The sequence below is a fragment of the Coregonus lavaretus genome (assembly GCF_964263955.1).
Source record: "Coregonus lavaretus genome assembly, chromosome: 13".
In the NCBI taxonomy this organism is placed as follows: domain Eukaryota; kingdom Metazoa; phylum Chordata; class Actinopteri; order Salmoniformes; family Salmonidae; genus Coregonus; species Coregonus lavaretus.
The window spans coordinates 8,762,151-8,776,395 of NC_140000.1; the positions used below are offsets into that span (position 1 = coordinate 8,762,151).

Sequence of the window (14,245 nt, forward strand, 5' to 3'; positions counted from 1 at the left end):
GTATACCTGCGGAAGTTGTCCAACGACGGTGGAGAATTTGGTCCAATCATAGCTTGGAGGTAGGGTTTAGGGCGGAATCCACATTTTGTGGGTGGGATTTAGCTACCGTCCATCTTTAGTGTACTGTACAGCCAGATTGACGAAAAGAAAACAAAAATTGGAAGTAAAGAAGACTGGGGAATTAGTTTTAGTTTTAATTGAAAGAGACAAACGAAAAGCCCAAACCCTAGGTAAATGTCTTAAACAAATGTGAATTTAGCTGGTTGACCCAGTTTCCCTAAATTACCAGCTATCTAAACTGCTAGCTAGCTAGCATTGTGATTGCAGTAGCTAGCTAGATAAATTTGCTAGCATTAAGACAATTACCAACATAACGTCAACTGTGTCCAAAATATAATCGCAATATATACAGTTCATGCATAATCATGCATTGAATAGCAATTGCATTGGAATGAGATGTCGAAACCAGCCAACCAGCATGTGAATTGGCTATGTTAGCTAGCTAGCTGTGTTGCTGACATTTCCAGCGAGCCAGCTATTGAACTGTTTTTACGATTGATGAAAATAGTGATGTACGCTAAAATGAGCAGCATGTTAATTCTTTGCTAAGCCGAGGTGCATTTCGCTGCAAGTGTTTGTATTATCTGTAACTAGTTGATGCTAGGAAGCTAGCTAGGGACTTAGATACCATTTCAACCATAAAATGCAATAAATGTCCATTGTGTCTGTGTGCATTGTTATGTTTTTAGCTAATCTGTTATCTCCCTCTCACAATGAAAGACGGTATGAGGACATTGTCGTAGTGAAGCCATGGCTGACAAGAGAAAACTCCAAGGTAACTGTCCCATAGAGCAATAATGCATGTAATGGACTGGACACTGACCTCTCACACTCTTTTGACTATCAGTTATTTCAATTATTGGATTAATCTTTCAGAGATTCAATGTAATATGTTAGTCCAGTAAAATATATTGTCATATTTTTATGATGACGTCTTTCTTTCCTCTCCCCAGGTGAAATTGACAGATGTTTGAAAAAGGTAGCTGAAGGCGTAGAACAGTTTGAAGACATTTGGCAGAAGGTGAGGACTCCTTAACAACACTATGCATTGCGTATTCAGTGTACATGAACCATAATGATTTGTTCTCCTATCAAACAAACTGATCTTTGTTACTTTGTTTCACAGCTTCACAATGCAGCAAATGCCAACCAAAAGGAAAAATATGAGGCAGACCTTAAAAAAGAGATAAAAAAGTTACAGGTAAGACTAATTGCTTACTAATAGTAAGTAAAATATGAAGCTGTCTTAATATCCCATGTTGTCTGCTCACACTGAAAAAGCTATGAGTCTTTACTTACGTTTTAATTGTTGTTTTCTTGTCATCTTCTCTCCTGCAGCGATTGAGGGATCAGATAAAAACATGGGTGGCATCAAATGAGATCAAAGACAAAAGGCAGCTAGTGGAGAATCGCAAGGTCATAGAGACGGTAATAATCTCCAAAAATGTTTATTTGTTTAACACTGATAGGAGAAAAGAGTGGATAGGTCTCCACCATATTGTGTTAACCTTTCGACAAGGGCAGGGACGATACCAGTATTGCGATACTTGTTAGTACCATGGCAAGGAAACAAAACACGAAGCGGATTTAACTTCTTTAGGAAGACATCCCTAATTTTCGAAACAAATATCATTATGTTGTTCACTGTGACATTTATTTATTTTACAAGCTATAGCACACAATGTTCTACATACAGCAGGGTTTTAAAGGACCATAGCCATTGAACTGCTAAATTGTTAATTATATGGTTATACGGACTATCTACATTGACCCTATCTCAAACCAGTGTAGACTAACAGTGGAACGCTTACTTGGGGGCCCTTCCCAACAATGCAGAGAGAAATAATAGAAAAATAATAACACAAGGAATAAATACACAATGAGTAACAACTTGGCTATATACACAGGGTATCAGTACCGAGTGGATGTGCAGGGATACGAGGTAATTGAGGTAGATATGTACATATACACTGAACAAAAATATAAACACAACATGTAAAGTATTGGTCCCGTGTATCATGAGCTGAAATAAAAAAATCCCAGAAATGTTCCATATGCACAAAAAGCTTATTTCTTTAAAATGTTGTGCACAAATGTGTTTATATTCATGTTAGTGAGCATTTCTCCTTTGCCAAGATAATCCATCCACCTGACAGGTGTCTCATATCAAGAAGCTGATTAAACAGCATGATCATTACACAGGTGCACCTTGTGCTGGGGACAATAAAAGGCTGCTTTAAAATGTGCAGTTTTGTCACACAACACAATGCCACAGATGTCAAAAGTTTTGAGGGAGCGTGCAATTGGCATGCTGACTGCAGGAATGTCCACCAGAGCTGTTGCCTGAGAATTTAATGTTAATTTCTCTACCATAAGCTGCCTCCAATGTCGTTTTAGAGAATTTGGCAGTATGTTCAACCGGTCTCACAACCACACACCACGTGTAACCACACCAGCCCAGGACATCCACATCCGGCTTCTTCACCTGTGGGATCGTCTAAGGGGGAGTGGGGAGGGGTGTTGAGGAGTATTTCTGTCAGTAATAAAGCCCTTTTGTTGGGAAAAACTCATTCTGATTGGCTGGGCCTGGCAACCCAGTGGGTGGGCCTGGCTGCCAAATGGGTGGACCTATACCCTCCCAGGCCCACTCATGTCTGCACCCCTGCCCAGTCATGTGAAATCCATAGATTAGGGCCTAATTTATTTATTTCAATTGACTGATTTCCTTGTATGAACTGTAACTCAGTAAAATCTTTGAAATTGTTGCGTTTATATTTTTGTTCAGTATAGGTAGGGATAAGGTGACTAGGCAACAGGAAAGATAATAAACAGTAACAGCAGCGTATGTGTTGAGTCAAAGGAGTTAGTCCAAAAAGGATAAATGCAGATAGTCCAGGTAGCTATTGGATAACTATTATTATCTTGCACTGACTCTATGCACACTCACAAGACTATATATACGCACTATACACTGAGTGTACAAAACATTAGGAACACCTTCCTAATATTGAGTTGCACCCCCTTTTGCCCTCAGAACAGCCTAAATTCATCGGGACAAGGTGACGAAAGCGTTCCACAGGGATGCTGGCCCATGTTGACTCCAATGCTTCCCACAGTTGTGTCAAGTTGGCTGGATTTCCTTTGGGTGGTGGGTCATTCTTGATACACACAGGAAACTTTTGAGCGTGAAAAACCCAGCAGCGTTGCAGTTCTTGACACATTCAAACCGGTGCGCCTGGCACCTACTACCATACCCTGTTCAAAGGCACTTAAGTATTTTTTCTTGCCCATTCACCCTCTGAATGGCACACATACACAATCCCTCTCTCAATTGTCTCAAGGCTTAAAAATCCTTCTTTAACCTGTTTCCTCCCCTTCATCGACACTGATTTCAAGTGGATTTAACAGGTGACATCAATAAGGGATCATAGCTTTCACCAGGATTCACCTGGTCTGTCTGTCATGGAAAGAGCAGGTGTTCCTAATGTTTTGTACACTCAGTGTATACTTACTCACACACACTACACTGACACTCACACTGCCCACACACATTCACATACATTACATACGCACACACGCACATAACACACACATGCACATAAAACACACGCATACCAACACAACACACACTTTCACACTCATAATTTGCTGCTGCTACTCTGTTCTTTATTCTTTATTCTTATTCTGATGCCTAGTCACTTTGCCCTTCACATCTACCTCATATATTGCCCTGTACCCCTGCACATTGATCTGGTACTGGTACTTCCTTTATATACACAAAAGTATGTGGACACCTCTTCAAATGAGTTGATTCAGCTATTTCTGCTACACCCGCTGCTGACAGGTGTATAAAATCGATCACACAGCCATGCCATCTCCATAGACAAATATTGGCAGTAGAATGGCCTTACTGACGAGCTCAGTGACGTGGCACCGTCATAGGATGACACCTTTCCAACAAGTCAGTTCATCAAATTTCTGCCCTGCTAGAGCTGCCCCGGTCAACTATAAGTGCTGTTATTGTGAAGTGGAAATGTCCAGGAGCAACAATGGCTCAGCCGCGAAGTTGTAGGCCAAACAAGCTCACAGAACAGGACCGCCAAGTGCTAAAGCGCGTAGCTTGTAAAAATTGTCTGTCCGCGGTTGCAACATTCACTACCAAGTTCCAAACTGCCTCAGGAAGCAACGTCAGCACAATAACTGTTCGTCAGGAGCTTCTTGAAATGGGTTTCAATGGCAGAGCAGCCGCACACAAGCCTAAGATCACCATGTGCAATGCCAAGCATCAGCTGGAGTAGTGTAAAGCTCGCCGCCATTGGACTCTGGAGCAGTGGGAACGTGTTCTCTGGAGTGATGAATCACGCTTCACCATATGGCAGTCCAAAGGGCGTATCTAGGTTTGGCGGATGCCAGGAGAACGCTACCTGCCCCAATGCATAGTGCCAACTGTAAAGTTTGGTGAGGCTGTTTTTCATGGTTTGGGCTAGGCCCCTTAGTTCCAGTGAAGGGAAATCTTAACGCTACAGCATATGACATTCTAGATGATTCTGTGCTTCCAACTTTTTGGCAACAGTTTGGGGAAGGCCCTTTCCTGTTTCCGCATGACAATGCCCCCGTGCACAAAGCGAGGTCCATACAGAAATGGTTTGTCGAGATCGGTGTGGAAGAACTTGACTGGCCTGCACAGAGCCCTGACCTCAACCCCATCGAACACCTTTGGGATGAATTGGAACGCCGACTGCGGGCCTAATCGCCCAACATCAGTGCCCGACCTCACTAATGCTCTTGTGGCTGAATGGAAGAAAGTCCCCACAGCAATGTTCCAACATCTAGTGGAAAGCCTTCCCAGAAGAGTGGAAGCTGTTATAGCAGCAAAAGGGGGACCAACTCCGTATTAATGGCCATGATTTTGGAATGAGATGTTCGATGAGCAGGTGTACACATACCTTTTGGCCATGTAGTGTAGCTTAATTCTTGTGTATTTTATTCCTCCTGTGTTAATATTTTTATGATTATTTTTAAACTGCATTGTTGGGAAGGGCTCGTAAGCAAGCATTTTACGAAAAGTCTACACCCGTTGTATTCGGCGCATGTGACAAATACAATTTGATTTGACCAAACAGTTTGGTCTGCTTAGTTTTTTTTCATTTTTGCCATGGAAAAAGTATTGCGACATTGGTATCGTCACAGCCCTACTTTCAACTCCTTTCAGTGCTCATGGAGAGGGTATTTCACTCTGTCTGACATAACATCTGACATTCTCTCCTTAGCAAATGGAGCGGTTTAAGGTGGTGGAGCGGGAGACAAAGACAAAGGCCTACTCTAAAGAAGGCCTGGGGCTCGCCCTGAAAGTGGACCCAGCTCAGCGGGAGAAAGAAGAGACGGGAAACTGGCTAACGGTAACAGCCTAGCCTCTGAGCTGTTGGTATTTTGACTCATGCATAATGGTAGTGTCTACCGAGCAATGGGTCAGGGGTGGATGGTCCACACTGGGTCTGGCTTATTTTATGGGTGGTGAGGTCTGTTCTTATTTTTCACCCACTCTGTCTATTCTTCCCCCTCAGAATACGATAGACACTCTAAACATGCAGGTTGACCAGTTTGAGAGTGAGGTGGAATCCCTCTTCATTCAAACCAGAAAGAAGAAAGGAGAAAAAGAGGTCCGTCTCCTTCCCTCTCATTCCCTATACATGAACTATTGCTATGTAGTCTAATTAACCAATAAGGCCTGGGGTGTGGTATATGGCCAATATACCACGGCTAAAGGCTGTTCTTATCCACGACGCAACGCGGAGTGCCTGGATACAGCCCTTAGCCGTGGTATATTGGCCATATACCACAACCCCCGAGGTACCAACGTAATTAGAGCAGTAAAAATAAATGTTTTGTCAAACCCGTGGTATACGGTCTGATATACCACGGCTGTCAGCCAATCAGCATTCAGGGCTCGAACCACCCAGTTTATAATAATGAATCAGGTATTGGGTTGGGAGATGTTGCTCCTAGACTCTGATCAAAGGTCAGTCTTGCAGTTCCCCCTAAAAGGATTTGGGGAAGGCAAGTTGATCTGAGATCTGTTTCTAAGAATGACTTCTACCTGCATTACAAAAGACACCCGAACAGTTTATAACCACGTGTGCCTGTTTCTCTGGCTGTCTCGTAGAAACAGGATCGCATTGAGGAGCTAAAGAGGTTTATAGAAAGGCATAGGTACCACATACGCATGCTGGAGACCATCCTACGCATGCTAGACAACGACTCGGTGCAGGTGGACTCCATCCAGAAGATCAAGGACGACGTGGAGTACTACATGGAGTCATCACAGGACCCAGACTTTGAGGAGAACGAGTTCATTTACGACGACCTGGATCTGGAGGACATCCGTGAGTCGCCCATGGACAGCCAGGAGCTCGATGACGAGTCCTGGGATGATCATGATGATGATGCTCATGCTATCAGCTGTGGGTCTGGATGAATGGTCCCTCATGAACGTCTGTTGGGTCTGGGTGGATGGATGTCCTCTAATCAACATATGTTAGCTCGGTTGGCTGTCGGTTTAGAAGACAGCCAGGACAACCTTGATCTGTGGTGTTTCTATGAGTCTGGATGATGATTATAAAAAAATATGTACCATATATTAGCGTTCCCCTGAAAATCTTTAACATTGAAATAAACCAGTAGTCTTTTCTCTCTGATTTATTCCTTTCTCTCTTTTGTGTCCCTCTTTCTCTCCCTCTCTAGCTGCAGCGCTGGTGGCCACCTCTCCGACGGGCATGGGGAACATAGAGGATGAGATGTTCCTCCACTCGAGCAGCACTCCCACCTCCACCACCTCCTCTTCCCCCATCCCTCCATCACCGGCCACCTGCACTGCTGTAAGCACACCTGCCTTCACTGATTGGTTGTTTGTATAGAAAATACAATCACTTACTTGATCAGTGTCATAAAACATGTACATTGATACTTACACAGGCCCTCTGTAGCTCAGTTGGTAGAGCATGGCGTTTGCAACGCCAGGGTTGTGGGTTCGATTCCCACGGGGGGCCAGTATGAAAATGTATGCACTCACTAACTGTAAGTTGCTCTGGATAAGAGCGTCTGCTAAAATGACTAAAATGTTTTAAAAAATGGATATTTACTGTTTGTGCCTGAATGTGTTCTGCAGGAGAACTCGGAGGACGATAAGAGGAGAGGGCGGTGGACAGACAGTGAAGTTAGTCAGGTGAGACAGAGCTTGTATAATATGTTTATAGCTCAACAGAGAACTAGATCTCTTCAGAAATGTAGTTTGACTGTTTCCATGTTCTGTTTGTACTAAACTGATGCTGTGTCATTTTCAGTCTCCTGCGAAGAACGGCACTTCCTCCTTGTTGTTGTCCTTTTCCTCGTCCGCCAATTCCGGGTCGTCCTCTTCTTCCTCCTCTCTTGTCTCTATGGCCGCCGTTGTCGGAGGCAACCCTGTGGTTCCCACAAGCAACAGTCTAATAGGAAGCTTCAGCAGCGCCGTGCAACATCAGCCTCAACCTCCACAGCAACCAATCCAGCAGCCACAGCAACAACCACAACAACTCCAAACAAAACCTTGCACCCCCAGCCCCCCCAGCCACCCCCTCCTCTCCGCCTCCCCCTCTCTCCCCACACCCACCACACCCATCTCAGCCTCCCCAAACTCCCTGCCCCAGGTCTCGTCTGGGCATATCCTCACCTCCAGCCTAGGCCTTGGGTTGGGCCTGGGTAAAGTTGGCATGACGGGGACCAGCAGTGCCAACTCAATGTCTGGTCTGGGCCTGACTGGCATGTCTGCCTCTCTGAACACCATGGCAGGCCTGCTCTCTGGGTCCACCCATGCCCCTTATGCCCAGGCAGCCGCGTCGGGAGGCCTGGGTCTGAGTACCACCACCCAGTCCAGTGTCTCAGTGGAGAGCTCCTCCATCCCCACCTCTTGCTCCAGTGGAGTGACCATCAACGGGGCTGGGACAGGGCTGGGCCTGCTGGGGTCCAGCCCAGCACACGGCTCCCTGACTGGGGGGATCCTGGGCCTGGTACCTGGGCAGAGTGTGATCCCTGGGCCCCCTCAGATCCCTCTTAGCCCAGTCGGTGCTGCCCCTGGAGGGGCAGTGGGGATAATGGGAGGAAATGGAGGAAGCATGGGGCCAATCGGAGGAGGAGTTGGGTCGAATGCAGCCCCTGCCAGACCGCCCAGTGGACTGAAGCAGAACGGAAGCACAAGTATGTTCACTGTGTCTGTGTGGCTGTCTGGGTTTGTCTGTTTCTTTTTCTGGATTTGGGATTGAGCATTAGTAGTGATGTTTCCCCCCTCTTTCCCGTGGCCCAGGTTACAGTGCTGTGGTGGCAGAGAGCACAGCAGAGTCCGCCTTCAGCACACCCAGCCAATCACAGAGCAGCCAGCCTTCCTCGTTGACCTCCTCAGCCAGTCAGCCGTAAGTGATGTCAAATTCATCCAAGACCGCAATCATCTGTTCAGTTTTTTTTGGATGATAAAAACGTCCTTCTCTCTCCCTCCCCCTCCCTCCCTCCCCCAGTATGGACAACGGTCCCAGCCTCATCAGCTCCATCACCTTGCCCCCCAGCTCTCCGTCCCCCTCGTTTTCGGACAGTATTTCCGGTGGTGGGAGTCTCCTCAACGGACCCCACTCCTACACACAGGCCTCTGAGGGCCTCAAGGTGAGGGGAGACAGAGTGGAAGGACAGACAGCCAGACAGGGGTGTGAGGCTGAGAGATGAGCACTTTGTCCTGGTATTGTTAAATGGCCTCCTCTACAGTACAACAGATGGATGGAGACAGTTGGCCATTTAACAGTATGAGAACACAGTGTTTGGTGAACACTAGAACCTCCACGGCAGTCATTTTGACCAAATTGTGGTTGTCTGAAATACAAATACAACTTGGAAACAAACAAACTCACAAAAATACTGATTTTTAAAAAACTTTAAAGAAAGAAAAAGAAAAGAAAAAGAAACTCACAAAACGTGCTGTACATCACAAAACTCCCACACCACATAACACCAAATATGTTTTTGTCAGCTATTCAGGAGATTTACAGTGATGAAGCCTCTCCTAAATGACTATGTGTCTGTTATTTCTTAGTTAATGAACATGTATGATAGCATTGTAATACCGTTAGAATAACCTGTAGAGACTGCCCTCTGTCCCCAGCTTCCTACAGACCTCCGTCAGATACTGATGGAGACCAGAATGTCAGCGCAGGCCCCAGAGCCGCCAGGGGCCATGGCTACAGCCACAAACACACGAAAGAGAAAGCAGTGTCAGGTAGAGACCCACACACACGGAAATATACACATTCATACTCAACTTACACACACACACACACTCCTAAATACAGCCACAAAGCCACTAACACAGGAAACAGAAAGTTTTGACACGTAGACACAGATTTAAATCAATCTCGAACTCTGACACAGACACGCATACACACAAAAAATTGAAAGAAATCTGAGGTAGTCAGATATCAGTGCTAGCCAAAAATGTCTGTCACGGGGAAATGGACATTGCCAAGTGGCTGGATTAGTTCCCCCACCAAACACCAAGAACGTACGAAATATAAGATTGAAGGTGCTTATATTTGCTCTGGATAAGAGCGTCTGCTAAATGACTAAAATGTAAAGATTGTGTATAGTGTTGAATTAGCAAGGATTGGCAGATTTATTTCATCAGTGTTGGTGCAGTCACTGGCTGGCCGTGGGGGTTCTAGCTGAAGGCAGGGAATGGATGGTGGCATGGTACCAAGCTTGTACTAGTATCTCATGGTGGAAGAACTGTTGAATGGTGTATTGGTTTTCATAAATTCACTGTTTTTATCTTTGCCCCTTGCTCTTCCTAACTCCCTCACCCCACTCTCTCTGTCTGTTCCATCCATCTCTCTCCATCTCTCTCTCTCAGGCCCCGGAGCCTCTGAGTTCTCTGAAGGCGATGGCTGAGAGAGCAGCACTAGGATCAGGTCTAGATGGAGAGATCCCCAACCTGCACCTCACAGACAGAGGTCAGAATCAATTCAATTAACAAATTCCAAATCACATCTTTAAGGCAATACACAAATAAACATTCATGCAATTTGACAAAGCACATGCCAGTAGCAGGTGACATCATTTCTAATTATCTGTATGTGTTGATGATATCCCCACCAGCTGTAACTCAACCAATCCCCTCCTGTCACTCCTCAGACATCTTCTCTGGTTCGTCAGCTGCCCCCGGCACGCCCGCGGCCCCCCAGCCCTCCCTGTCGGAGGTGAGCATCCCCCCTTCCCTGGGTGTGTGTCCCCTGGGTCCCACTCCCCTCTCCAAGGACCAGGTGTACCAGCAGGCCATGCAGGAGTCTGCCTGGACACACATGCCGCACCCCTCAGACTCAGAGAGGATCAGGTAACAGAACGCCGTCCGCCGGAATATTGGTCTGTAGACACTGGGATTTCTCTGAGTAGATATTAACATGCACATCTGTTTTACTCTCTCCTGTAGGCAATACCTGATGAGGAACCCGTGCCCCACCCTGCCATTCCATCATCAGATGCCCCCCCATCACTCAGACTCTATAGAGTTCTACCAGAGACTGTCCACGGAGACACTCTTCTTCATCTTCTACTACCTGGAGGTAACACACACACACCACCATCCCCCAGCTGTCCACTCTTACTTAGTCACTGTGGGGTCCAATTGCTCACTCTCTCTCCTTCTCGCTCTCTCTCTCTCTCAGGGCACTAAAGCTCAGTACCTGTCAGCAAAGGCTCTGAAGAAGCAGTCGTGGAGGTTCCACACCAAGTACATGATGTGGTTCCAGAGGCACGAAGAACCCAAGACCATCACTGATGAGTTTGAACAGGTACAGTAGAACCTTTGTACCTCCTCTGCTGTTAGTGTTGGAAGCACCATGGGTCTGTATAGAACAATGAGCCAATGTTGAGCCAACATGTACCTGATGGAAGGTTCAACAAATAACAAATAAGGACTGATTTTAATGCTGTCCTCCTCCCTCAGGGCACTTACATCTACTTTGACTATGAGAAGTGGGGCCAGAGAAAGAAGGAGGGGTTCACCTTTGAGTACAGGTACCTGGAAGACCGAGACCTGCAGTGACAGAGGAGCGGAGAAAGAGGGAGAAAAACGTGCTGCTGTTGACATTCCGAGACTGAACTAACTCCATGCTGTGGATAGAGATTGTGATGTGTAGTAGAACCCTGCTCCTAAAATGGAGGATGGCGTCTGTATAGGATGCGTCTCAAATGGCACCCTACTCCCCACATAGTGTACTACTTCAGACCAAAGGCCTAGTAGTGCACTACTGTATGTAGGGAATAGAACCCCCTACCTATATAGGGCTCTGGCCAGAAGTAGTGCACTATATGGGGAGTAGGCTGTCATGACAGATCTGTGCCTGTCTGTGTGAGCACTCAGAATGTGGCATTACATTAGGAAGCTCCATGCATGTTCCCCATGTTATGTTTTTCTTTCCGTTTCAACAACAAACTCTGTACCACCCCCAACTGGAGTATAGAAGCCTTGGACTAAACAACAAGCAAACAAACATTGGATTTGGTTACAAGAGAAAAAAGCCCATCTTGCTTGAATTTACTGTAATTAGTGGTTTAGAATGGAGACATACAGTGGTCTAGCTAGCCAGCAGACAGGGCAAACTGGGCTCCTTTTAAGATGTTATGATGCCTGTTGAATAAGGTCACTATTAGGGATAGTAAGTGATTATCAATAGTTTTATTGATGTTGTCTTGGTCGATAAAACGCTCTGATTGAGAATGACCACGTGACCTCTTCCTTTTGACGGGGATAGAGAGGCGTTATTAGACATTGGATTAAATTGCTATGCAATTGAACTGGTCTCTGCCTCCCTCTCTCTTTACAAATAAAATATTTTAAAGTTTAACTGTAAAAGGAAACACATCTTCATTGGGGCATTATGTTTGTGAGATTATCTAATAAAGGATTTGTACCTGAAAGAAGCAGAGGTGTGTTGACATGAAGTCTGCCTGATAATGTTCATGGTTTCTATACCATGAAGCACCAGCTACTATTGCCCTTCAAAGCATAACTACTAGTGGAAGGATGAGAACAGTAGAAATAGGATAATTCCTTTTGAGTCGGTGTATATTTACTCAAAAGTGTGTCAACAGTTCTCAGCCTTGCATGTAGTAATCTGTTCAACTCAACCCTATCCTGTGTTATTTTAAATCGCTTCCAAAATACCCTTATTTGGACAAGACCTCCTGATTCCGCCATTTAAGGCTCTATTCAATCCATATCTCGAAAGTTCAGCGCTAGAGCTTAATAAAAATGTAAAGGCAATGTAACCACATTGGCAGAGACTGCATTCGCGGTAAATGCTGCACGTCACATCAATCGGAAATTACCTTTTACATTTTTATTGCGCAATTTTTAACACTTCAGCGATAGATTGAATAGATTCACTGAATAGCAACACTGCGTTCAATTTACTACCCGTTTATACCAAGTTAAAAAATAATTTACTGAAATACTTTGTTTTCATAGAATATGAAGCATGCATCAACCATTCAACCTAGAATGTTCTGAAAAAGCTGGTGGTGAATTGAACTTGGTTAGATGGATTAATAACTTGTGTATGATTAAACTATCATGAGCTGTCTCCAGTGATTTAGTTAATTTAGTGGTTGCTCCTGTGAACATAGACATTTCAGTTCTTTCCCGAAGGAGAGGAAAGAGATTTTTGGAATAAGGAATGGAGAGAAGTTGAGATTTGCCTTTTTATAAATTCTATTTTTGGCCATTTGAGAAAGGGAAGGCCAGAGATGGCTGAAATGTGAATTTCTCAAGAAAATAAACTATTTACAGGTTGTTTTATCATATGAAGTTGTCACGTTTCTGCATGGGAGATGTCATGTTGGAGTAAAAACAGGATTGTAAAATTTCAATAAAATACTTTTCTGAATATGTGACAACTATAAGTGATGTCTTCATGTGTAACACCAATTATTTTGTATTAGAAGAACCATAAACCTATTTCATAAATAGCAAATTCCTAAAAACACTATTCTATGTTGCTCAAAGCAATCCAACGCTACAGTGCATTCGGAAAGTATTCAGACCCTTTCTCCACATTTTGTTACATTACAGCCTTATTCTAAAATTGATTCAATTATTTTTTCCCCTCATCACTCTACACGCAATACCCCATAATGACAAAGTGAAAACAAGTTTTTCAAAATGTTTGCAAATGTATAAAAAAAACAGAAATACCTTATCTACATAAGTATTCAGACCCTTTGCTAGGACATGGAGCGCAGGTGCATCCTGTTTCCATTGTGGTAAATTCAATTGATTGGACATGATTTAGAAAGGCACACACCTGTCTATATAAGGTCCCACAGTTGACAGTGCATGTCAGAGCAAAAACCAAGCCATGATGTCGAAGGAATTGTTCGTAGAGCTCAGAGACAGGATTGTGTCGAGGCACAGATCTGGGGAAGGGTCCCAAAACATTTCTGCAGCATTGAAGGTCCCAAGAACACAGTGGCCTCCATCATTCTTAAATGGAAGAAGTTTGGAACCCCCAAGACTCTTCCCAGAGCTGGCTGCCAGGCCAAACTGAGCAATCGGGGGAGAAGGGCCTTTGTCAGCGAGGTGACCAAGAACCCGATGGTCACTCTGACAGAGCTCCAGAGTTCCTCTTTGGAGATGGGAGAACCGTCCAGAAGGACAACCATCTCTGCAGCACTCCACCAATCAGGCCTTTATTGTAGAGTGGCCAGACGGCGCACCGCTCCCATCCAACCTGACAGAGCTTGAGAGCATCTGCAGAGAAGAATAGGAGAAACTCCCCAAATACAGGTGTGCCAAGCTTGTAGCGTCATACCCAAGAAGACTCGAGACTGTAATCACTGCCAAAGGTGCTTCAACAAAGTACTGAGTAAATGGTCTGAATACTTATGTAAATGTGATATTTCCATTTTATATATATATACACACACTACCAGTCAAAAGTTTGGACACACCTACTTAGTAGGACTATCATTTGTTTTTCAACAGGACAATGATCCCAAAACACCTCCAGACTGTCTAAGGGCTATTTGACCAAGGAGGAGAGTGATGGAGTGCTGCATCAGATGACCTGGCCTCCACAATCACCCGACCTCAACCCAATTGAGATGGCTTGGGATG

The 14,245-nt window shown here is 44.8% G+C and overlaps 1 protein-coding gene across 5 annotated transcripts; it reads left to right on the forward strand.

Moving 5' to 3' along the window:
• The first annotated feature begins 82 nt into the window (after positions 1 to 82).
• On the forward strand, positions 83 to 11,925 carry LOC311140633 (CCR4-NOT transcription complex subunit 3-like). Of its 5 annotated transcripts, none has more exons than XM_084175776.1 (19): positions 83 to 230; positions 781 to 835; positions 1,014 to 1,081; positions 1,187 to 1,261; positions 1,399 to 1,488; positions 5,331 to 5,459; positions 5,625 to 5,720; positions 6,230 to 6,443; positions 6,802 to 6,935; positions 7,226 to 7,282; positions 7,401 to 8,289; positions 8,396 to 8,501; positions 8,604 to 8,745; positions 9,239 to 9,352; positions 9,983 to 10,082; positions 10,264 to 10,462; positions 10,559 to 10,691; positions 10,794 to 10,919; positions 11,075 to 11,925. In XM_084175776.1, exons 2-19 carry the CDS (start codon positions 811 to 813, stop codon positions 11,171 to 11,173), a joined length of 2,796 nt encoding a protein of 931 aa, XP_084031902.1. In that variant the 5' UTR covers positions 83 to 230; positions 781 to 810; the 3' UTR covers positions 11,174 to 11,925. The 5 variants fall into 5 exon arrangements, with proteins under 5 accessions (XP_084031902.1, XP_084031898.1, XP_084031901.1 ...); XM_084175772.1 differs by having other exon boundaries at positions 94 to 230; positions 6,224 to 6,521; XM_084175775.1 differs by having other exon boundaries at positions 94 to 230; positions 6,224 to 6,443.
• The last annotated feature ends 2,320 nt before the right edge of the window (positions 11,926 to 14,245 follow it).

Bases quoted from the DNA above. Each gene is read 5' to 3' on its own strand.
- LOC311140633 (XM_084175772.1), top strand. From the start codon at position 811: ATGGCTGACAAGAGAAAACTCCAAG. The intron at 5,721-6,223 runs GTCCGTCTCCTT...GCTGTCTCGTAG, and splicing joins AGAAGAAAGGAGAAAAAGAG to AAACAGGATCGCATTGAGGA. The intron at 8,290-8,395 runs GTATGTTCACTG...CCCGTGGCCCAG, and splicing joins GAAGCAGAACGGAAGCACAA to GTTACAGTGCTGTGGTGGCA.